Here is a 25404-nt window from a genome sequence, read left to right as displayed (position 1 = left end):
GCATCCATAGTTTTTTGTGTGTTTTTCGGGCTATGTGGCCATGTTCTTGAAGAGTTTCTTCCTGACGTTTCGCCAGCATCTGTGGCTGGCATCTTAGATGCCAGGCACAGATGCTGGCGAAACGTCAGGAAGAAACTCTTCTAGATCATGGCCACATAGTCCGAAAAACCCACAAAAAACTAGGTTGACCACAGAGTTGCACTGGAGGACCTAGGGATTCCTAGAGAGGTGTCCTCTTAGCTAAAAACATGGTGTTTTTGTTATCTGCGGTTATTCAGTATTCACAGGGCTCTTGTGCCCCTAACTCTAGCAAATATGGAGGGACAATTGTACTTTGGTGGGAAGCTAACCGTGTTCTGTGTGGAGTCATACTGGCCACATGACCAAGGAGCCATCTTTGACAATGTTGGCTCCCTTGGCTTAGTATCTGAGATGAACACTGCCCCTTACAGTCGGATGTGACTAGACAATCACATCAAAGGGGAAACCTTTACCTTCAAACCACCTTGAGTTTTAAACTTGAAAAAGTTGGAATATAAATGAATATTGTGGTTGGTTTTGTTGTCCACAGAAACTGTCATGAGATATTCAGTGTTTTAGATATGTAAGTCACATTAGCTTTCACTGTATTTTTTAAAAATGTATTTGCAAATTTTAGTAATGGTACAAAAAGCCTGTAGGAGAGCATGCTGTTACAGTGGATTGACTAGTTGATTAATATTTGGACTACTTATATGTACATTGGTTGTAAATTAAATGGTGTTTCAGCTGCCCTCTCTCTCTCTCTCTCTCCCTCTCTCCCTCCCTCCCTCCCACCAAGTATTTTCCAGTTGTGGGTCCTGGTTTGGAATACCTAGCTTAGATTCAGCAATCCACCTGAATGAATAGAATGGAGTTTTAGGTTTTGTTTGTTGCTCTATGAAGTGTCCAATAGGGTCTCCTTGGGAGATAGTTTTTAGAGGCTTCTGGTTTTACAGGGGAAATAGCAGTGTATGTTGCACAACTAGAAATTTTAAATCTGAGGTATGATATTGACGGAAGTGTTGGACAATTTAAAAAAAGAAATTGTACAGTACTGCGAAAGCAAAGTAAAGTTGTGTTCTAAAGACGACATGTCCTTGGTGTATTGTATAAGTGTGTTACATAACTGTGTAAATGAAATTTTGATGAGCTAAGAACTCTTTTCAGACAGACCTAAGCAATTCGAAGCCCTGTTCCTATATTAATCTTGCACATTTCAGTGGAGATACATTAAACAGTACAAGAGAGAACTGGCCTGGCATTAGTTAAAATAGTTGAAGGAGAACTTGATCTAATGTTGGTTAATAAAAACCCTGAGGGATTTTTTTAAAAAGATGTTAATAGCACTTTTCTATTATTTTAAAAATATTTTATATGCAGAATTATATAGTTCCCTTGCTGTAACACTGCTTTCTGTTAGCTAGTTACATTTTTGTGACTTTACAGATATAGATATATAAATACACACACACACACACACACATCCATCCATATGCATATGCTTGTTACAGAAGGGATTTTGTCATGGAAAAACAAGCAAACAGAAAAGTGGCTTCACACAGCTGTTCACATATAGGGTAGTAATTAGAAAAGATACTCAGAAATCCTTCTCTTACACAGTGGCCAGCTGGTTGCACGTATCCTGTGTGTGGTGGTGGTAGTTCATGGCAATATGAACAGCCATAAACCAGGAGACTTGGCAGAATTTTATGAAAGTTGCCCGTAGGATTTTCCTGTGACTGCCATATGGATAGTGTGTTTAGAGACTTTTAAAGGTATAAGAGAAGGGAAAAAATTAAGCTGTCCATAAATATATTTTTCTTTCGTGGCTTTCAGCTGAAACAGAGCCAGGATATGTGAACCAATAATGATGAAGTTTCGCAAATTGAATTTTTTTCTGATACAAACAAGAAGCTCTTCTAAAAAGAAATCCTTAATTCATGTTGTTCACCTCCATGTTTTTTTTTAAAGGAAGGCAACCTCTGTACTTGAAGCGGCCTGTTCCTTATGAAGAACTGAAAATGTTTTATTCTCTTATCCTACAGGTTTCCTATGCGCGACCAAGCTCAGCTTCCATTAGAGATGCAAATTTATATGTTAGTGGTCTCCCAAAAACAATGACCCAGAAAGAACTGGAGCAGCTGTTCTCCCAGTATGGACGAATTATAACTTCTCGTATTCTAGTTGACCAAGTCACTGGTAAGTAGAAAGTTGTTCTGCATAGTCTTTCACTTTTTCAACCTAGCAGGTTGTGAAATACTCTACCTTCCAATACAACAGTTTTGCCTCCAGAACATATCAAAGGTGTATGTGGGCTAGAAAATACAATTTTCTGGTGGAATTGTTCATAAATATGCATAGACAAAAATAGATACAGTATTGGAATGTAGTCAGCCAGCCAGCCTGAGTCATTTCCACCTTGAAGCTGCAGGTTTGAAGCCTGTCATGCCTTGTAATAAATTTACAGCTCCTATAATCTTTATTTCCAAGCTACTGAGTGAAAATAGTCCCCGTGTTTCTTAAAAAATGCTAATAAACAGGGGTGTTGGGTGTTTTTTTTGGGAGGAGGGGGAAGAGGAAAGTCTAACAAAGAAGCGCTCCTAGGTGAAGACTGCACAAACCTTAAATAGGAAATTGTTACTAAGACTTTGAAAAGTTGCCTTATCCTACTACTAAAGAATGTAAAACAAATCCCCTGGGTTTAAAAAAATATTAAAAAGGAGTGTGAAAGGCATATTGATAAGATGCATAAATATTGAACAGTTCTATTATTCTTACTAAACTCATTTTTAGCTTTCCTAACACTGTCACCTTATCAAACACATTGCTCTTAACTTTTTCTCTGCGATGTAATATAATCCGAATGAAGTAAATTAATCTATTAAAGAGGATGAACTGTGGAGCACCTTTCCATGTTAACAAGAGTTTGCATAGTTTAAAATCCCAAGAGTATACCCAGTATGTTTTTGTTTTTTGTACTGAATTGCACTTAATTTTTAGACATCACAAACTTGATCACTTTTTCTTCAGTGAATGGAACAAAATTTCAAAAATGATTTGGTGGCCTTGGGGGCATCTTCTTCTCATAAGGCAGACTTTTTACATCCACATATGATACAGCAGAAGGGCAACAACAGGATTTCTACTTCTATCCTGCAACCAGCAATTCCAGAATACTGTATAGAAGCACATCAAATTGAGGAATGGTCTAGAACCAATCATAAGTGCTGATGTGTTTCAGTAGCAGACGCAGAAGGGAGAATATTCTCTGTGGTCCATTCCTGGAACATATAAGATGCATCTGGCTCAGATATTAGCCATTGTTGCCACTGACCTCCCAATCCAACCTTATTTATTTATTTATTTATTTATTATATTTATTTGTATCCCATGCTTTTCCCAGGACTGAGACTCAACCTTCCTAAGATTGTCATGTACTCATGGCTGTACTCATGCATTGTCATACATGTATGTTGGCCACTGGTAAATAAGGCCAAGAAGGAATTCAGTGTGTGTTTCTGTTGGTTAAGACAGGCAGAGATGTTACTTATCATGTTCTTGATTAGGGTTTCAGGAGTACTGTAGGCTACTTTTTCTCCTTTCCAGCATATGTTGTCCTCCTGTCCTGTATTAGCCTTCCCCATGCTGTTGTCTTTCAGTGTTTGAAAGTACAACTCCTTTAATTCCTGACTGTTGACCATATGTACTGGTATTGATGTGATTCATAAGGAGAAACATCCAGATTGCCTCAAGCTGAGGAAGACTGCCCCATTCCAAAATTTGATGTTAAATCTGACTGTTAATTCTGGTGACCTTGGCATGTTCTTAGTATGCTAGATTACCAACACTCTTCCCTGTTTGGGTTACGTATATACTTGTCTATAAGTCTAAAAATTTATGCCCAAAAATTGACCCCAAAATCCCAGGTCAACTTATTTACGGGTCACTATGGCAATGTGATAGCAGCTCTTTAAGATCTCTCCATGCAGTGTAGAGAGGAGTTTATTTATCTCTGGATCCAAGCAGAAAGCATCCTGAGTAATTGATTGATATTATTGTTTGTTTAAGAGTTCTCCTTCCGCCTGCATGTCTGGCTAAAAATGAAAGCTTGTTTGCTTGCATACTTGTTGTAGAAATTGAATCTTTTGAGGGACAGTGGTGGAACATGCATACAAGCTTTAAAAGTGAAAGATGAATTACCCCTTTGCCTTCAACTTTTGTGCAGGAGTATCAAGGGGTGTGGGCTTCATCCGATTTGACAAGCGGATTGAGGCAGAAGAAGCGATCAAAGGCTTGAATGGGCAGAAACCTCCAGGTGCCACAGAGCCAATCACTGTAAAGTTTGCCAACAATCCAAGCCAAAAAACAAATCAGGCCATCCTTTCTCAACTGTACCAGTCTCCAAACAGACGGTATCCAGGACCTCTAGCTCAGCAGGCTCAACGTTTTAGGTAAGTGGGAATGGCATGATGTCTCATGTGAAATCTCCTCTGCATCAGTTTAACCTTCCATGGTAGGAGGATTGTGTTTTCACATCTGAGCATTGTTTAGGTTTCTAAACTTTTTTGTGTCTGAGAGGCACAGCAGTAAATACTTACTTAAAAGCACTGCCATCTGTTGGCAGCTATAAACAGATGAGAAAGTTTAAGCAGCTAATTAATAACACCTAAACAATGGGAAACATTATTTTTTTTCCAATTTACTTCATGATTTGGGGGTTATTTTTATCTTGTGGGGTATGCAGTTTCAAATCAGATAATGTATAAATGCATGATAAATTGCTAAGGAAAAAGCCTGTTCCTTTCTAACTTAGAGTTACTGCTTTGAATCATACTGTTCACTCTGCATTTCTTTACAGTTGGGAAAAAAAATCAGATTTTTTTGTATATATACAAAGAGGAGTTTGCTGTTTCTGTGTGTGGGTCTCTGTTCCTGTGACACAGAGCTTGCAGCCATATGCTTTTCTCTGTGATATTTTAGTATACTGAAAAGGACAGATGGTGTGAATTGAAATAAATAATGTGTTAATCTGTATTTGTTAACTGCTTGGAGCTTTGTATGCATTCAGTGCTGTTTTATGAAAGACTGTATATGTTCACATGTGTGTGCAGATGTTCACATACTTGCATATCTATACTTGTTCTAAATTTGATGCTGTTTTTCTTTAGTTCCCATTTTATTCATTTTAAGAAAAGTTACTTTTAAAACAAACTGAAGGAAACAATTGAGTATCATTGTGAAAAGCAGAAGAATAGCCGAATTAAAAAGACTGGTTGTACTTACTTTTTAAAAAAACAGACAAATTAGAAAAAAATATTTCCACTTTAAGGATTTGGCCAGTGGCAGGATTAACTAAGCAACTTAACTGAAGCAACTTGATTGCATTTTCTGTAGTTAACTAGTTCACCCACAAAACATTTGTTCTAGCGAGCCATTCTCCTGGACCAGAAAGAGGCAGTTCTTTTTATTCAGTATTCAGTGGATTTTCTAGTCTTTCTGGAGATTTTTTTGGTTTTTGGTTTTAGTTTGTTTTTTTAGTTTGTTTTCCCCCTTCAGAAGATAACTCTGTAAAGCCGCTGAATATTGAATAAAAGTAGACTTGCCCTTTCTCCATAGGCAGACTGCCTGCTCCAGTACTGAGTGCCGGAGCAGAGGTAGCACTGCTCAGAAGAGGAATCCCAGAATATACTGTGCCTGAAGTAAGGTCATTGGGGAATTGCTGCACTGGCATGAAAAGAGGTAAATAAACATCTGTAGAAATGGTTAATGCCAGGGTTGGGGCATGCAATGTCCTGTGGCCCTTTGAAATCCCTGAGCAGTCTTTATTCAAGATACAATGGTTCAGCTATCCCCTATATCACCTACAAGCTTGCAGATTGTGTGATACACATTGTTTGGGGAAAGATGGTAGATGAATCTGAAGGGAAAAGAAAATACAGCACACATGATGGCATTTGCATAGAAAGAGCTTTCATTCATTCTTGACTCCCCCACTTATTTTATTAGTATTTTTTTTAAAAAAAAATTACTGTGTTCATTTCTTCTTCCTCATGTCTGCCTGCTTCTGTCTCTGTCACTCTCTTGAACAGGATACTGACACTTAGAGCCCTATGATATTTTCAGCATCAGCCTTATGAATTTCAACTATTTTTTTTTACCCCAAACCGATTCACTGTAGTTGTTTATTAAAAGAAATGAGGAGGTATGTGTAACTGATGCAATGTAGAGATAGGTGTACTCTCTCCTACTTCTGTTAAGGATCAACGGAGACATTAAAAGACACGTGTATTCCCTGAAATAAAACCGTTTTCCTTCCCACAGGATTTCCTCAGAGCAGGCTTACAAATTAAGCTTGTGTTTACCTTCCAGTAACCACTCACAAAATGGAACATGATAAATGCAAAGTTTGTAAGTGAGGATAGTCATGTGTCATAACAGAAGAGGTATTTTACTTGAAAGAGGACCTCTTCAATAAACATGCTGAATTTATTCTGTTTGACATTCACTTTCACCATGAAATTTTCCTCACTCTTTCCCCAAAAAGATGGAGTTCTGTACATTACAGTTGGCCCTTGGTATCTGCAGGAGATTCATTCTGGACCCACACCCATATATACCCAGATGCTCAAGTCCCATTTTTCCCAGTGGTGGCATATGCACATGTCCATGCTGCCAATAGGGTCAAGGGGACTTCACCTGAAGCCACATGCATGTGGCTGGGAGAGTCTCATGAAGGAAGATCTCTGGTCCTCCTGAGGGAGTCCCCCTGCATACATACATGTGTATCCTCCTTGCCCTGGCTACTCTTCTGCAGTGAAGGCAGGGAGCCTGAAAAGGCACCTGTCCTCCCCTGAGATGGATGGCAGTGCCTGCGCACTTGGCAGTGAGAGGGAGGACAGCCCAGCAGGGACCGAGATGCCTCAAGGCAGAAGGAGCGAGCCCCCCCTTTGTCCTGCCATAGCCATGGGAGAGGAATATGCACCCAGGCAGCATCCTGGCCCTGGCACCTACCAAGGCTTTCCCCTGGAACAGCCAGCCCAACCCTGCCGCCCCTGAGGAGAAGCCCCAGGGAAGGAGGGGAAGGAGAGAGATTTTTCTTGACTTCTTTACCCTTCTGACTTCTTCCCTCCTTCCTCAAAAGAAAAATCTACCTACTTCCCCTCCTTCCCTGGGGCTTCTCCTTGGGGTGGGCTGGCTCTTCCTGGGGTGAGCCTTGGCAGGGGCCGAGTACCAGGGCCACACATATACCTCTCCTGGGGCTACAACATGGGTGTGGAATGGCTCACTCCTGCCTTAGGGCATCAATCTCTGCTGGGCCACCCCTCCTCCCTCCACCAAGTACACAGATGTTGCTATCCATCCCAAGGGAGGAGAGGTGCCTTTTTAGCCTACCTACCTACCTCCGCCACAGAAGAGGAGCCAGGGCAAGGAGGATACAAGTGTACGTATGAACAGGGGCGGGAGCAGGAGCCACACAGGTACACACAATGACAATAGCACTCTCCAGCAGAACCCTGAACTCACTCAGGGGGACCAGAGATCTTCTTTTATGGGAATCTCCCAGCCACATGCACGTGGCTTCAGGTGAAGTCCCTTTGGCCCTAATGGCAGCATGGATATGTGCATGCGCCATCATTGGGGACAACATAGGCTTGCCAGCCGAGGATTCTCAAATCCGCAGATGGCATGTCCATGGATACCAAGGGCCAACTGTACTTTAAAACCCAGCCCTCCCATGCCAAATCTGGGCTGAATCTCAGGCAATAAGGCCACACAACACATTGCCCTTTATGCCCCAGATATGTTGTATTTTTGAGGTATCAAAGGTTTTTACAGTCTTGAGTTTCCTCCAGAGTTTGCCCTGAGGTTGACATTTCAATGTCTGGACCAGTTTCTGGACCCAAACAGTGAAATTTTCCCCTCCTGTCCTGCCAGCGTGGACTCGCAACCACTTGCTTTTAAGATCAGACTAAGCGCTCAGATCACATGCTGGGCACTTCATTTACCTCTGATAGATGGACATACCAGCAGAGGCAGAAAGAGTTAAAGAAAACCTCACTGTTTGGCCTGGGAAGTGGCCTGGAAATGGTGACACCTGTCTGTGTAAACACTGGAGAAAACTCCTGAGTTTAAAAAATGGTGACACCTGCCAAGATCAGTCCTGGCTTTGAAAGACAGAAGGAGCAGTGGCTGTGGACCCGCAGGGACATTTGTGTAGTGCTGACAATCTGCCTGATGTTACTGGTTAGAAAAAGGTACACAGGATGGCTTCGGGGAAGGTACTGGGAAATGAGGACACTCAGACATTTCCCCCTGATGTACACAAGCCTAACATCTTACATGAATCCAGAGTTTGAAAAGATGATACTATGTATCAGGCAGATGGGTCTTGGAGTCCTTGTTAGCATCATGACTAAAGGTTAACAGCTGTTTAGAAAGGGTTAATTTGTATTAGTGATCTTGGCAGTTGGAGGCTGGGGAAATAACATATAAAAGCTGAGAATTGCTAGGGCAATGAACTTCCTATGTTACTAATCTCCTTGTATAAGTGGTCCCCCAACTTTTTCAGGCTACTGCCCCTTTTCCTCTTGGGCAAGAACCTTAGCGACCCACAGTGTGTGTTTCTTGATATTAGGTCTGCTGCAAATTTAGAACAATCAATCTTGGTCCCTGATTTTCTTCGCACCAGTCACTTTGGGAGCAACTGGCTGAGCAGCCTCTCACCCATGCCAGCCTTGCAGCAAAGGCTGGTGCAGATAAGAGATCTCTTGGTCTCTGATCAGTCACTGATCCTTTTGCACCTGATCACACTGGGAACAGCAACTGAGCAGCTGGCTGAGCAGCGACCAAGAAGCCTCTCATCCATGCTGGCCTTGCTGCAAAGACTGACGCAGGCAAGAGGATTTTTGGCGGCTGCTCAGCCAGCTGCTCCATCACTACTCCCAAAGTGACTAGGTGTAAAGGGAGAAGCTTCTACCTGGTGAGTAAGGACCCACAATCCTCCATCATCAAGGTAGAGAGGGGCACAGCTGTTGTGTGGATAGTGTGTTTTCGGAGGCCACATGCTCTGGTCTGGAGACTGTTGTGGATAGGAAAATTGAGATATTATAACTACAGGAGCTGCTTTATGGTGGACTTTTTCCAAGAATCAACTCTAGATATTCGGCCCCCTCATTCCCCAGAGACATGCCTTCTCCACACAGCTACAGGTCCCCTCCCTCCTCCACACACACACACATATACAAAAATTGTTTCTTCTGCTTCCTCTTCTCTTGGCCTTTTCCAGCAAAAGAAAGGCAAAGTTTACAAGCTTAAGCAAGGTTCCAAATTTGAAAGCTACTTTTTGCTGCCGCTTCTCCCCTACCACCATGTGCTCTAATACCTTGCTCCAGTCAGTCAGTTTGCCCCAAAATGGCACTGCTTTGTGCTACATAGTGATGCCCTGAGCCCAAGCCTTGCAAGAATTTCCCAAATGGTGTCACCAGTAGTCAGACTCCTGTATCCATGGATTCTGCATCAACAGATTTAAGCATCCACGGCTTGAAATTATTGGGGGGGGGGGATTTCCAGAAAGCAAACCTTGATTTTGCTATTTTCTACAGGGGACACCATTTTACCATGCTGTTGTATATAATGAGATTTGAGCATCCACAGATTTTGGTTTCCACAGAGGGTCCTGGAACCAAATCCCAGTGGATACCAAGGGCCCACAGTACTAGTGAAATATGTGGCTTAGGAAGTGAGCTTGCATGGGTAGGCGAAGCGCTGGAGACACTACCACAGGAAACAATCAGCAAGACTGCACAGTGGTTTTAAAGGACCCAGGAAAGAAATTTCATGCAATCCTCATCCCCACCATAGTCTTAAAGGCTGTTGGTTTCCCCTTGTCTTTCTTCTTCAGCAGTACTTGGACTGGCAGTTCCCCTGCTGCCCTCTTTTCCCTCACCACCCCCCTGAATTTTCCACCACTCAGTGGGGCATACCTCCCATTTGAGGAATAAATATCTTAGCTATGAGGGAAAGAATTATGCTTGCACACCTTAATTTTCTTTCTTTGCTTCTGCATTATATAACCTTTGCACTATATAAAGGTAAAGGTTTTTCCCTTTGACAAGTTTGTCAAGTTGTGTCTGACTGTAGGGCGCGGTGCTTATTTTTGATATACTAAACCAAGAGAGCCAGTGTTGTCAAAGATAACTCTGGGATCATGTGGACAGTGTGACTGTGCAGAAAGCTTTTACCTTCCCACTGAAGCATTGCCTGTTTATCTACTTGCACTTTTACATGATTTCAAACTGCTATGTTGGCAGAAGCTGTAACTAGTTATGGGAGCTCAGTCCATCATGCAGTACATGGGCCTCGACTTGCCAGTTTTGCAGTTGTCGGCGTCAGTGTCTTAACCACTGAGCCACTACATCCCATTTGCGCTATACTGTATAACCTATATCAGGGGTAGGCAACCTGCGGCCCGGCGAGGCCTTGGGACCGGCCCCAGCCCGGTCCTGCCACCGATTGCCACCGGGGCCTTTGGGGGGCAATTGTCTATAGAAGCCTCAGAAACATGCATTTATATTAACATTTTTTAAAAAATCAGTAAATTTTTTCACGTGTCCTCTGTTTTTTTTAAAAAAGTGTCTTCCATTTGAAAATTTTGTCCTACATTTGTCCTGGTTTATTTATATATTTAAAAATTTTTTTAAAAAATTATTTAATTATTTATTTTTTGGCTTCGGCCCTCCAGTTGTCTGAGAGACAGCAACCCGGCTCCCGACTCAAAAAGATTGCCTACCCCTGACCTATATAGTCCAATTGCCATTGGCCTCACCCTGGGAGGATGCAGCACAACCCAAGGACCCCACAGCCAGCCATAGGGAATTGAACTGCCAGTCAGGGTTAGTCTGCATAGAATTAGTTATAATATTGGCTTTGAGAGGATGCTGGAACCCATCAGTAAAAGGACTGGAAAGCTTCTCAGCCTGATACCACCTCCTACACCATTTGCCACCAGCAAAGCTGATTTAATAGCAGTTATGTGTGACATTGTTGGGCACCAGAAGAAGTATTGGTGAGACCTAAGACTACAGCCAGTTGCAGAACTGAAGAACTAGACTTCTTAATTCTGTGAAAATGTGACAGGAGCAACAGAGGTGTATAAGGAAGACATTTATTTCTCCCAAGAGCTTAAATTTACAGTCATAGTTACAGCTCTTGTGGGTCCCTGGCGCTTATGGTCTGGCACATTGTTACTGAGTGTACCATGGTGAAAAAGATGGAACATAGAAGGGACACAAAACTCATTTTTTTGTTTTTTTGTTGTTGTTGTTGTTCATGCACTGTTGTTGCTGCTTCAGCTGCCAAATGCCAGTTATGGGAAGGTTGGGATGGTATTTTGGGGAGCTGAAAAATAATAACATATAGGATGGGGGGTTCAGGAGGAGGAAATCCTGGAATTCTCTCATAGCATAAATTTTGATTGAAACCTGACAAGAATTAGGGTGCTTGAAAGTAGTTGTCACATTGGAGACAGATTTTTACAGCCCCTTAGAATCCTTCTGTGAGTCTGGCTAGAGGAGATCTTTAGTGGATCTAGTTCCAGCCTGTGACTTGAGAATGAGTTGTAAAATCTTCATTAGGATTTACTTCTAGGCAGAATTACAGTTTGGATCCTGGAATTGTCTAGTGCATTATATAGCTTATGACTCACTGCTGGAATTTTGCAAGCATGCTTAAGCATTTATCTTTTCATTCAGAACACTGAATTCCCACCCCCAGTGCCCTCGATAAGGAACATCATTGCTCAGTTGTGCTAGCCTAGGTAGATAATCGCTGCAATTGATGAGTTCCATTTTGCTGAGTTACCTCAGTTAGGATTTACACAATTAAACCAATACTGTAATGTCATAAACCTCCAATTTTCTTCCTGGTTTATTAATAGAACTATCACTCTACGAACATAAAAAGCATTGCTAGTAATGTTCCACCAGTGATAAGTTGTTACTCAATTGTTAGCTGCTTGTTAAAATAAATAAATACAGTTTGACAAATCTGAGAATTCTGTTCATAGTAACCCTATGACTCATAGTAATGGCTGTGTTCTTCACTAAAAACAGAGATAGATAGCTGTCTGTTTCAGAATTCATCATCTTCCACATCCTTCATTACTTGTTGGTATTGGAGAGAAGCAGTATTGTGTTACAAACTGCATGCTTTAGATTCAGGGCTGGGGAGTAGGAGTAAGAAGTAAAGGAGTAAGAGCTTTTTACAGGAGTAAGAATAAGGAGTAACAAAATATATTTGTTACACCTTATTCCTGTTATTATATTGTACATGTAGACACCAAAAAACAGTTTTATTATATTGCACTGGGAAAGGGACTGGGAGGCAAAGAGACACTCTCACACACATGCACACACGCATGTGCACCAGTCTTGCAAACCAACTGGGGCTTATCCCCAGGACTGGGGAGAAGGAGTAAGAAGTTTTGCAGGAATAGGAGTAACATTAAGAAAAAATATTTTACTCTGGAGTAGGACAAGGAATAACCAACCCCCAAATCACCACTACTCCCTACCCCTGTTTGGATTAAAGCATGACAAAATGTGGAGTGTACACACCTAGTGCAGCTACAAAATATATTTAGGTTGATATTACCAAGATGGTAGTTAAGTGGTGGTAGTAAGACTTAAAACACTTACTTGAAAGCATCTCAAGATGTTTGAGAGAGGATAAGTATCCACAATCAGTATTCTGTCTTGTGCATATTTTCCTCTTTTATATTATTCTAATACACCTTTGCATATTTGTCCGGGAATGTCCAACATGCTGGCATTCATATGCTAACAACCCCAGGTGAATTTTGTGGATGACTGAACCCAAATTTTCCCCTCCAAAATACTCATGATTCTATTTATCAGTATTTGTATGTACACAAATGATGAAATACTCAAGTAATTAAATACTTAACTAATTCTGGGCAAATAATTATTTTGATAGTAATCTATAAATATATGGACATTTACTATAATGTATGTATAAATACAGAGAAAAGTGAGAGGAATAAATGTATGGAAGTTGCAACAGATGATTTGAAAGATGTATTTCTGCCCACAGTGTGCATAGTTATCACATGGTTATTCCTGGTTTTGCAGTGTGTGTGTGTGTGTGTGTGTGTGTGTGTTTAAAGAATACCAAATAAACGTTTTTACCAGTGAAAACAGTAATATGAGAAAAACAACAGCAATGTGAGAAAAACACACTATTTAGTGTGGATCAGAGAGCTACAAAACATTATTTGTCCATGGGCAACAATGAGACCATGGCAAGCAATGCTTCTCTCACACCATTTTCAGTTCTCTTAAAAAGCATTCTGTCTTAATTTCACCACAGAGATTGTCTTTCTATGGTATGTAAGTACTAAATTAAAGGTAATAGTACCAGGTCTGCCTCTAATGTTCAGGGCCTACATGATGGAAGTCTAGGAGTTAGGAAGGGTCCCCCCCCTTCCCAGTAACAGCTTCTTTTCACTAGAACAATTTTGTAATTAAATAATTTATTCCTTAGGCTGATAACATCAAGTGCTTAACATAGTCTTCCATTTGCTTCTATAATTGTGCAAATTAGATCATGCATAATTACTCGCAGATATATGAAGATTATGGGAGCTGTGTCTAAAATGGAGCATTTCTCATTAAATGTGAAGAAATCATGTCCGAAAGAAAGAAAGAAAGCATGGACTACCTCATTCTATATTCATTATAAAGTACAATTGTGATTTTAAAAATGATGGGAAGAACCAAATGTATATGCGGAGGCTGCTTTGTCTTCTGACTTCTTAATGCAATAGATTGGTAAATAACATAGTATACCATGGGAACCACTAGATACTTCTCTTTTAAATAATGGAACCAAAGCAATCTTAACCCATGAACAATTTCCTCAGGGATTTCTAATGTGGCAGAAATTAAATTCCCCTCAAGTCTTCTAGAACATCTTGAGTTGAGAAATCAGACTTCCCCCCTTGAAAATAAAAGTATAAAACTTAAAATAAATTTTTTATTTTATTTTTTTAAAAAGTCAAAAGCAGCGTTAGCATTCATGTTCCCCTGTCTTTGTATTTTATTTGGTACATTCTGTCATTATTTATAATAGAAAATCCTAAATCTGTATATATTTATTGCTTTCCTGGCTTAAAGGGTCTCCACAACAGTACTGCAACTTTAAGACAGTCTTATAGAACTTTGTAGCTGACCTTTCAAAAAAAAAAAAATCAATAGAAAATCAAAGGTAAAGCAAAAACCCTTTAAACATTAAGGCACACATTGTTATCACTTATGCAGTGAGAAAACAGAATAACCCAGTTTAGCCCTTCTGAGTTTCATGGTCTGGAGTCTGGACAGTATACTAGCAGGCTGCTACATGCTACCCTTCAGATCTAGCCACCATAGGCACATTGTATGGAAGAACTTGAGGTCAAAATTCAAGAGGAAGAAAAGGTTTCAGTTCACTGAAAGTCTTACATTCATGTTCGCAATAGCCCATCAGGTGTTTTTGGTCAAATTGCTATTCTGAACGGATTGATTTTTTTTACATAATCTTGTTAGGTCTCCTTGAGAGACTAACTTAATGCCTAAGGTATGTAACTAGACACTTTGAGATAATAGTTAAATTTGTATTGTTTTTCAAGGGAGAACACTATATTTGTTCCATGTGTGTATATGTTGCTGTATCCAAGCTGTGTTGACTGTCATTTAAATTTTAAAAAGGATGCTAGCCAGTACTGTTTCCTTCTTAATTTGGGTTAAAAAAAAATAGGGCCTCATTCAGACTATGTGCTCCACCTGCTAAACCCATCCCAACCTAAGAAAAGGTCAAATTGGTAATCATATTTCTGTGTGAAGTAGCATTTACCACAGTTAATTTTGACGAAGATGTTTTACTTAAGTATGGTTAATGTGGGATGGGATGGAAATAGGAGTATATGTTCTTGAGTCTGGATTCTGATTCCTCAACAATAGTTAGCAAGAGACCTGAGCAAAAATGTGAACAATATCTTTATCACTCTCTTGAAGCATAGAACAACCTGATTTGTTAAGTTCTTATTTGTTCAAGATAAGTTGATGTGGAAGATTTTTTTATTATTAATGCTTGCCACTCTACAGTTGACATTTAATCAAGAACAGATGGAATATATAAAATGTATACTGTAACACAGCTACTTCTTTAAAACTATAAAATATTTACAATGTTATAAGATACCTGGGACACAATTGGGGTATCATGGTTGTAGGTTGCATATAGTTCTAATCACAGAGATCATTACATTTACTTAGGTTAGTCATGAATGATATGTTCCATTGATTTCAGTGTGTCTGTTCAAAATATGATTAAATTCGGGACAATCTCTATAATCTTTCAGAAATTGTATAGAACGGAATTCCCAACAAGTAACAGAAAAAGCACAAAGTAACTGAAGTTATATTTCAGCCCAACAGGCTTTCTGGTAATGAAGTGACAGTGTAGACAACATAACCCTTCCTATGTAAGGATTTCTGAACTGATCTCGGTATAAAATTGATTCTCTGAACTATTCTAATATGGGTGTTTTCTTGTTTTAAAATGCCTAATTGTCTTGATAGTGTTGAATTTAAAGTCTTGTTTTATGTCCTCCTGAGGCTGATCTGCTCTTTTACATAAATACCTAATGGAAATTTAATCAAGGCTGGCTTTGTGGGAATACTTTCAGTCTCTCTCCCTTTCTCGCTCAAAAGTGGGGGAGGCAGAGTGAGTGTAGGTAATATATATTAGTCGTACATCAGTAGCCCTCGTCTCAACCTCTTTGGTGAGAAACATTCCAAGACAAAAGTAGCAACTTTTTATTGAAGGTAAAAAGATCCAAAGACTGAACATTTTACTAAATATGTTTTTCAGGTTGGACAATCTGCTCAATATGGCTTATGGAGTAAAGAGGTAATGAGGAATTGTGTTAGGTCCATAATAATTAATTTTTTAATACTAAAATAGTGATTGAATTGAACACATTTTGCAGTATTGGTACCTTTTAATATTCTGTAAATGAAATAACATTGGGTGCTTTGCATGTTATGAAATTAAAATCATTTTAGCTAATTGCATTTCTTTACCGCTTCCTGTCTTGTCATCTCTTTTTTGACTTCATCAATTTCCAGCATTTTAATATTGCTTTTCTGTGTAACTTCTTGTGCAGTTTGTGCCTGGCTTTTAATGTTGTATGTCATTGTGTCATTGCCTTTCCTGTCAGAATTACATATTTTGTAATATTTTAGGACCTTTGTGTTTTAGTGTGCTTAAGCCTTATCTTAGCCTTTGAGGTACCACTGAAAGTCCCTTACAGATGCCAGTAGCATTGCCTCTGTGGATGAAGATTGTAAGGGAGTTCATACTTGATACAGGGATAAGGACAGCCTAATACTTATAGGATCAGGGAAGGCCCTCCAGAGGCTGATGAAATACAGTCATTATCAATCCAAGCCAGTATTGTCAGCGGTGAAGATTGTGGGGATTTGTAGGTTAGCAACATCTGGAAGTCTGTGTGCCTATTCCTGCTTTCTGGGTAGGGAACTGTTCACCATTTAGATACTTTGACCTTAAAATAAAAAGAAAGCCAGGAATCCAGACAACAGATCTCCCATTGCGTGACGTCAAATTCTTTAGGTCTTTGCCTTAGTGAGGATTTCAATTCTGCTTTCAGAGAATTGGGATAACTAAAAACTAATGTGTTAATAATGGCTTTCTGGGTTAGTGGAAGGAGCAACCTGAATAGATTGTCATTGCATTGTAAGACAGAGGGAGCATTAAAAATATTTTACAAGTTTTTTTTTAAGGGACTAAACCAGGAAAAAAATTGAAGATTGGAAGATCACTTCCAATGCTAAAATTATAACAATGCAGCATCTGAATTTAACCTAATTTTATGTATATCACAAAAAGGAATTTTGTAGTAAGGTTCTTAGGATGCTTGGCCAAACTCATTGCAGACATGGGAACTACAATATTGTTCAAATTTCTGGTAGCTGAGGCATGCCTTTAAAAAAAAATATATAAAAATGGAACCACACTTTTTGGGGGCAGGGGCAGGATGACAGCCCCTACAAAAAAAAGTGACTATTGTTGTAATACAGCAGAGGACTTTTTGTAGACATCTTGTTCTGCCAAGTAATTGGAATTATCCAGATGCAATAGGTGTAGGAAACCTATGCCAATTTTGATGATCTGATAGTGCTATCAGTCCTAACCACCTGGGCAGGCTGGATGAGACTGATGGAACCTGAGGTCTATCAACATGTAGTGGGATGTAAAATTTCCCCCAGCCCTGAGTTATACCAAGTGGTAGGGGACATGCAGCCGAATCATCTAATGACCTCAGAAGAGTAAGAGAGGAGATAATACACAGAGGCTTATGTGAGCTGTGATTATAACAATTCTCTCAGTATGCTACTGAGTTGTTGTTGTTTTTCCAAACCACAGCAGTAATCTTGGCAATGGGTTTGAAAGACACTTCACTGTGGCTTTGTATGCTCAGAAAAATAGGGTACCTCCAGCCAAAAGCACACACTTAGCACAGATACAGACAAAGGCTAGGCAGAAAGGCTCTTGGTTAATATGCAAATAGATTGCATTCTGAAATACTTACTCTGAACTAGGCTTCTCCTAAATATATTTTTTTCTGTTTGTGTTCCTTCTTCTGCACTGGGTAGTAGGTTTTCTCCAATGACCATTGATGGAATGACCAGTTTGGCTGGGATCAACATCCCTGGACATGCGGGAACCGGATGGTGCATTTTTGTATACAATTTAGCTCCTGATGCGGACGAGAGCATCCTGTGGCAAATGTTCGGACCCTTCGGAGCAGTTACCAACGTGAAGGTTATCCGCGACTTCAACACAAACAAGTGCAAAGGTTTTGGATTTGTGACTATGACAAACTATGATGAGGCAGCCATGGCAATAGCCAGCCTGAATGGATACCGCCTTGGAGACAGAGTTTTGCAGGTCTCGTTTAAAACAAACAAAACGCACAAAGCCTAATGAGTTGCCCTCAGCCCAGTTTATATTTGAAAACTATTCGACAAAGGCAAGTTAAAAGAAACTTTATACATTAGTAAATGTCTTTGTAAGTCAGTGTTGAGATGGGAGGGGGGGATAACAGACTAGCATCCTAAGAAATATGTGAGATTTTTTATTGCTAGTATTTGAATTAAAACTTCTTAAATATCTTATGTTTGAATATGGACAAAGGTACAGGGTTTTTACCTGTCACAATGCATTCTATTGCCTTCTTTGAAGAAGGCGGACCTTTTAAAATGTTTGAGCTAAGGGAAGAAATTTCTTTTACACGACTGCCTTGAACCTGTGAGTAGATATTGAGGCTTTGTGTTACAATTCTTGAGTTTGTTATTCTTACGTTGTGTTTGATTTACACTTTAATGCCTTGCTGTTTAGTCTGTTTAAGAAAAGTGTTTTGAAGTTTACATTTTTATTTATAAAGTTTAAAAATATTTATTTTCTAATTATAATTTGGGTTGGGGAAGGGGGGTGGTGCATTATAAAAGCTTATTGTAAGATTAATGGAGAACTTTTCGTAAAGCAGTACCTTGCCAAAGAGATAAGAGCCTCTTTGATGTGGGTTTAAAAAAAAAACAAAGCATCTATTTTTATAAAAAAGAGAAAATTTGGAGAAACTTTTTACAGGTCCTGGAACAAATATTTTGACTTGAATACTTTGAGAAATCTCTTCATATGACACCTAGTGAGCTTTTAAAACTTACCAGGAAATTTGCAGTGGTTGGGGGGAAAACACTTTAGAGAGATTTATGATGTAGAAATTCTTTAGAGTTCTTTGTTACTCAAGAAGTGGAATCACTGGGAAAGCACTGCTGGTTTTGATTTTGTAATCGTTGGTGCAGTCTCTGAACATCCTGGTTACTATGTGATAGGTGGCTCACATTAACTTGTGATTTTGAAACAAAAGAAAAAAAAATTAAAAGTATATAAGAGCAGGCAAGAAATTTAAATTAACTGAGATGGGGGAAAAAATCTGTTCTTCCTATAGAATTCCCTTCAGATAGAGCTCATGGTGTTTAGTGATGTACTTGCAGTATTGTTTGAAGAATTGTTTTGTCTTAAAGAAAACAAAGATGTTTGCACATGGTTTGCACAGTGGCAGACCAGGAAGGAGCAGTCTTGCGTTGGATATATTTGAAGGTATTTTGAAAGTTACGTTTAAGGCTAACACCTGAGCTTTGTGTAATGTAAATAAGATCTTTAGTTTATGAACCTCTTTTCAGCTAATATTTTTGAGTTTTCTTCTGGTTTTTTGTTTCCTTTACTTAACATGCCAAGTGATGTTCAAATTTTGAATGTTTTTGTATGTTTTTTCCTTTGTAAATGGCATTAAGATTGTTACTTGAGGTCTGCTTATTCATTTTTGTTGTCCTGAGGACTTGAATTTACAGTGTATCAGATACGTTGCAAATTTTGTCTGTAGATAGTCTAGCTTCAGCTGTTTATGGTGATGCTACATTTTTGTTTATAAATATGTTTGTGGTAAAAAAAATGAGTATAACCATAGGTTTTGAACAAATTCCTTACATTTTTCATACCAGAATCATAAATACCTGTATGCTATTGAAATTTAACTTTGTATGATGCTTAAATCACTTATTTGGGGAAATAATAAAGTCTTTACCATGTATGGAAGAAATTTAAGGTCAAAAAGTACAAATATTTTCTGATTAGCATCTAGCTTATAATAAATTTTTAAAAAGCTGAAGGCTGCAGTGCCTTCACCAGGATGCACTGACAACTATATAGTTACGTCCTGCTTTTTGTATAAACTGAGATGCTCATATCGCTTCCCCTTAGAACAAGCAGTGTGCTATGCATAACATACTTGTACATGATCTTTGCAGTTGCTTTTTTTGATTCTTATTTTTTAAACGAAACTGTAGTTATAAATTTTCAGTATAGTACAGTACATAATACTGTGGGAGAATAAAGTGTGCTAAAGTGTCAAGCGACTTTTCATGCTAGACCCATTCAATGCTACTCAAAATCAATTGGCTTCCTAAGAAACACTTGTCTTTAGGTGTGTCGAGCAACTGTTCTGGGTTAACACAAACTTTCTATGTATCCGAAAACAAAAGCGTTCCATTGCGGTGATGGGGGGCAGGTGGGCGGGGAAACAGTAGCTACATTCTTTGCTACTATATGCTGCTGTAGCAAGATGAACAAAAAAATGGCATTGATGAGAAGGCATGACTATTGGGCTTCACTTTACACTGTTTATCAGAGCACTTAATAAAATGTAAGGCTGGTATTTATTTGAAGTTGTACAGTATGACTTAATTCACATCTGTTGGAGTAGAAAAAATATATTCTGTTGAGTATTTAAAAGAGGCTGTACATGTTTTCTTTTGTGTTTGGATCCTTTGTACTTTTTCATGTTCAGTACATCAATAAACAAAAGTTGAAGGGAAATAACAGTGTGGCGCAGAGATCTTTTAGCCCTTGGTTTACTTTTGAAAGGTTATTACCTGGGTGTGAGGTATTTTCCCCTACAGATTTTGAACATGGGTTCAAACTCTGTACCTACTGCAAGAACAGGATTCTCTGCAAAACAAAATCTTTTGATCTGCATATTATCAGTCCATATCCAGATTTTATCACGTGGCTTCAGTTTTGCAGGTAGGTTTTATTGTGTGAAATAGGCCTGACAGAACACCTACATAAAGTTGGATTGATATTTACCACTCCCATCGCAGTAAGAAATCATAACCACCCAAAACCAAAGGTTCTGAAGAAAATATGACCCCGAGAACGAAAATGTTGTCTATAAGGGTAGTTTTACCCCACAAAGATATGTAAAAATTTAATCAAATGAACTAGCACAGTAAAATTATCCTAATCAGGGGAAATAGCCCTGGTTCAATATCAAATAGACAATACAAGGGTGAGAAATAACCCAGTAGTACATATGGGCAATTATAAAAAGGTTTAAAAATGGAAAAATAGAGGCCAAACGCGTTTCGGCCGAAGCCTCCCTCAGTGGCCTATCAATGTAAATAAAAACTATTAGTATAAACTATTCCTCAGCCCACAAAATGTGCTCTCTCTAAATGCAAAAGCTGTTTTGTGGTTCTTTTGTTACAGGGACTTTGTTTGGTTAGTAAGAAATCATAAGTCAGCAACTATGAACCCTCGAGACATTGTTGGATTGCAGCTCCTAGTATCCCTCATGGCATTGCTGGCTTGAGTTGAAGGAAGATACAGTCATATGACATCTGGAGTATTACACTTACCCATCCCTATATTAAAGCTTATATTTTAATAAGGAGCTCTTTCACACTACACAATTACAGTGCTATGATTCTGCTTTAATTGTCATGACTGCATACTATGGAATTCTGAACTATGTAGTTTGGTGAAGCACTAGAGCTCCCTGGCAGAGCAATACCGCTCTCTATACTGCAGATCCTAGGATTCAGTGGCATCTTGCCATGGCAGTTAAAGTGGATTCAAAGTCCTGTAATTGTATAGTTTGAAAGGCTCCCATGTTAGATTTTTTAACAATTATAGGGGTATAGCACGGAAGACTCACACAAGTGAACACATACATAGCAGGAAATACTTGCCAAAAGTAATAGCAGAGCAGTATCCTAGTATTATAGGAGCTACTTTTTGAACCAGAAATCTCTGAGCAGCCCTTCCCAGAATGTTGTGAACCTTGCCCTCTGACATTTCATAGATGGAAACTGTAACACTTTTGGTCAGGCGACAACAAATGTGGTCATGATGACATACCTTATATACTCCACTATAAGTCGACCTCATGTATAAATTGAGGGCAGATTTTGGGGCCAACATTTTGGATTTTGCCATGACCCATGGATAGGTTGAGGGTAAATCTTGGAAGCTCCTTCAGCGTGTGTTTGTGTGTGTGCGACAAGAGGGGCTCTCATTGAGGCTTTTTGCTTCAGCATTTCAGCCAGGCATGTGGGCAGGAGAGGGACTCTTAAACAAACAGCAATATCAATCAGTCACCCAGGACTCTTTCTGCTTGGCTCAAGAGAAAAAGAAACTGCATGGAGAAATCTGAAAGAGCTGTTATCACATTGCCACAGTGACCCGTAAATAAATCGAACTGGGATTTTGGGGTCAATTTTTGGGCATAAATTTTTAGACTTATGGATGAGTATATACGGTAAGTTGTTAATGGGAAAGAATACACGAGTTACCTAGGAGAGACTGTGACAATTTGCTTTTGTTTTGACTCTACTGGGAAGGACAAGATTGCTTTCCTCCCCTCGTCTTCCTTCTTCTGTATTAACTGAGTATAAACTACTTTTGCACTTTGAACTTTGAGCCTTATCACATTACAAAAGTAAGACAAGAGGCAGCAAGATAGGCAGCGGCTTTCTGCTTACCTTCCTGTATGCCCGTACCACACTTGCATGTTGCTCCCAACAGAGATGATGGTAAACAGTACCTTTTGTCTTGTTGGGAAAACAAAAACAGTTCAAAAGCCACCCTTTTATGACTAGCTCCATCTGGAGGGAGAATGGAATAATGACTGCGTCAGACAGGTTAAGCAAAAAGTCACTTTTATCTTGCTGTCTTTCATCTTTCTTTTGTAATGCGATAAGGCTCTCAGTTTCTACCAACTAAAATAAGCTGAGTATAAAAGGGAAATGTGGGGAAAGGATGAAGAAAGGGGACCTCTTTAAAAGCAATTGAAAACATGTGATAACAGAAGCTAAGTTGAGACTGTCCCTGCCAGATCTGAACAGCTGGAGAGTGTCCTAAACCAAGTGATAAAAGACTGTGGGAGTTGTAATCCAAAACATCTGAAGGTCAAAGAGTTCCTTGTTCCCACTCTAAACTCAACTTCTTCACTACTTTAATTTTTTTTCTTTTGTGTTTACTTCACACCCAGAGGTCTCAGCTCCTACCTTGGCAAAGAGTTATGAACTCCATCCATCTGTCCTTTCCTAGCTTGTCTGCTTCATTTAACTTCCATTCTTAGGTTACTAGAAGTGAAGCTTTGAGTAAGAGAGAAACATTGTTCTTCTACATCCTAATATAGGTTGTATTTACTATATTGGTCCCCAAACCTGTAAGATACTAACAAGGTTTTTTGATGGAAAAATGCATAGAAGCTTCTGGGCTTTACTAAACACGATCAAAATTCTGCCTGATGAAGAACTGTGTTAAATTTTTAAAAATGGATGCTTCTGCAATTCTTGAATGAATAAAATATAAATACATCTATTTTTCTTTGTTTGCTGTAAAAACATTAGAATTGGTTTTGTGTGATGAATGGACGTAAGAAGACCTTCAGCTCTTCCACACTGCAGAAATAAAGCAAATTGACACCACTTCAACTGCCATGGCTCTATTCTGTGGAATCCTCAGATTTCTGGTTTGGTGAGGTATTCAGTCTGGTCTGTCAAAGAGTTCTGGTGCCTCATCAGGAATCCTAGTATTCTCTAGAATAGAGTCATGGCAGTTAAACTGGTGTCAAGTTGCTTTATTTTATTTCTTAACTGATTGTGTGGCTAAGAAATTCTTGCAGGTGACACTAAAGGGAAAATGTGGCCAACAGAATTCAAAATCTATTTTGAACTTAGGCTGTTTAGACTAATAAAACAGCAAATATTTTTCTGGAAGGTGATCTAAACTGCAGCTGGTAAGTTGTGATTAAGTATTGTTTTGAAGCCCTTCTTGGCCTGGTTGAGCCAAGCGCAGCAGATCATGAGAAAAGAGAAGTTTGTTGTTTCCTTCACACACAAATCTCAGCCACTTCATAACCTCTTCCAGGTAAGTTTCAACTCTGGTGTAGTTTGTGGGGGGTATAGGTCTTTGTTATTGGTAGATGATGTTAGAAAATCTGAAAGCACTCAAGGCTATCATGCATGCAGAATTCTACTGTCTGGAAATCTTGTTTTTCATTTAGAGGTGGGGGGGATCCAACTCTTGCATTTTTCAATATTTACAATTGTGATTATGTGACCAATGCTTAAAGAAAGCCACAGGTGGGGCACAGTCCTTTATAAAGGGTTTCGACAACTTATGGTTGGGCTAGGCATGCATTAGTTTCTACCTACCTTTAACTGTGTCCAATCTTACTATAATACTTCCATGTTATATGCCTTGAAACATAAAAATTGGTGTAGCACAGTTAGAAATCCTATATATGATTATCTGAGATAACCATTTAACTTATTTACTTGTCAGTAGATAATGGGTACAATTGTACTGTCAGGCTTTATGTAGAGCAATTAGATTTATTTTTTTAACCTGTCTATTTCACAAAGCTTTTGACATTAATCATATTTAGTTAGTTAGTTTATATAATCTTTGTATTTAAACAACATTTACATTGTTATTGGTACAAATTTTGGTGTGAGTAAATACGGATTTTGGCTAAGGCTACATTAATTCTGGTATGTTTGTCAGCTTTTCTGGGTTAAAATCAGGCAAAGTTATTACATTAAAGTTAATGACTAATCACTGCTAAATTTTTCTTTGCTTTGCTTTCTCATCTTTTTTGACGTGTGTGTCTTTTTTTAGCCCTGTCTGTGCCTGGTTGCCCCTACACACACATCACACAGCCACCATTTTCATACTTCCCTCCTCATCCATCTAGCCTTTAAGGGGAGCACAAACAATTATGCCTAGTGAAACTGTGCAAGTTCTTTGGCATTGTTTTCCTTTATTTCCCCTTTGCTTTATATCCATTGTGACATGCCACTATGTTTTACCCTCAACCTATCAAGGGTCATACCAAAATCCATAATTTTGACCCCAAAACCTGCCCTCGACTTATATATGAGGTCAACTTACAGTTGAGAATATATGGCAGATTCAGTCATAAATGTGTTATGCATCTATCCACAAAAATTCATGTTATTTTGAATACAAATTTAAAGCTTTTTGGTATGCATTTTGTCCTAAAATATGTTTCTGGGCACTTCATTGCACTGAAAATTATATTGCAGAACTGAAGCAGTGCAAAGACTGAAGACTGTATTATCAGTTTATTAGTCCAGGAAGTACAAGTCAGGTTGGTTCACTTAATGCAGGCCCAAAGAAATAATTGAGCAGTTGGTTGTGCTTCTAAATGCATAGGTTTAACCCGGGGGTAGGTAACTGTGCCAGGCTAGGAGACACATTAACTACCCAGGGAAATCTTACAAGAGCGGCACTCCACTGCATCATCCACTGCCAAAAACCAAAAAGGGAGATTTCTCCCCAAATGCCCCCAACACTTTCTAGAGGTGTGGAGGGCGTTTACACCTTGCAAAAGGTAGGACTCCTTTCAGTAGGAAAAAAAAAACATTACCTTGA

The 25404-nt window shown here is 39.1% G+C and overlaps 1 protein-coding gene across 14 annotated transcripts in view; it reads left to right on the top strand.

Moving 5' to 3' along the window:
- The window catches only part of ELAVL2 (ELAV like RNA binding protein 2), a 495600-nt gene extending 475071 nt beyond the window's left edge, over nt 1–20529 (top strand). For 11 of the 14 annotated variants that reach the window (XM_042454412.1, XM_042454417.1, XM_042454411.1 and 8 more), the window contains 4 exons: nt 2067–2220; nt 4247–4472; nt 15949–15987; nt 17754–20529. In XM_042454412.1, coding sequence (XP_042310346.1) covers nt 2067–2220; nt 4247–4472; nt 15949–15987; nt 17754–18084 — 750 coding nt within the window. In that variant the 3' untranslated portion in view covers nt 18085–20529. Of the gene's footprint in view, nt 1–2066; nt 2221–4246; nt 4473–5637; nt 5781–15948; nt 15988–17753 lie in introns of those variants that run through there. The other 3 variants (XM_042454409.1, XM_042454408.1, XM_042454420.1) reach the window with 2 other exon arrangements.
- The last annotated feature ends 4875 nt before the right edge of the window (nt 20530–25404 follow it).

The sequence above is a fragment of the Sceloporus undulatus genome, chromosome 2, assembly GCF_019175285.1.
Source record: "Sceloporus undulatus isolate JIND9_A2432 ecotype Alabama chromosome 2, SceUnd_v1.1, whole genome shotgun sequence".
NCBI classification, from domain to species: domain Eukaryota; kingdom Metazoa; phylum Chordata; class Lepidosauria; order Squamata; family Phrynosomatidae; genus Sceloporus; species Sceloporus undulatus.
The sequence above is the reverse complement of the archived record's forward strand: the minus strand, read 5'-3'. Positions and strand labels throughout refer to the sequence as shown.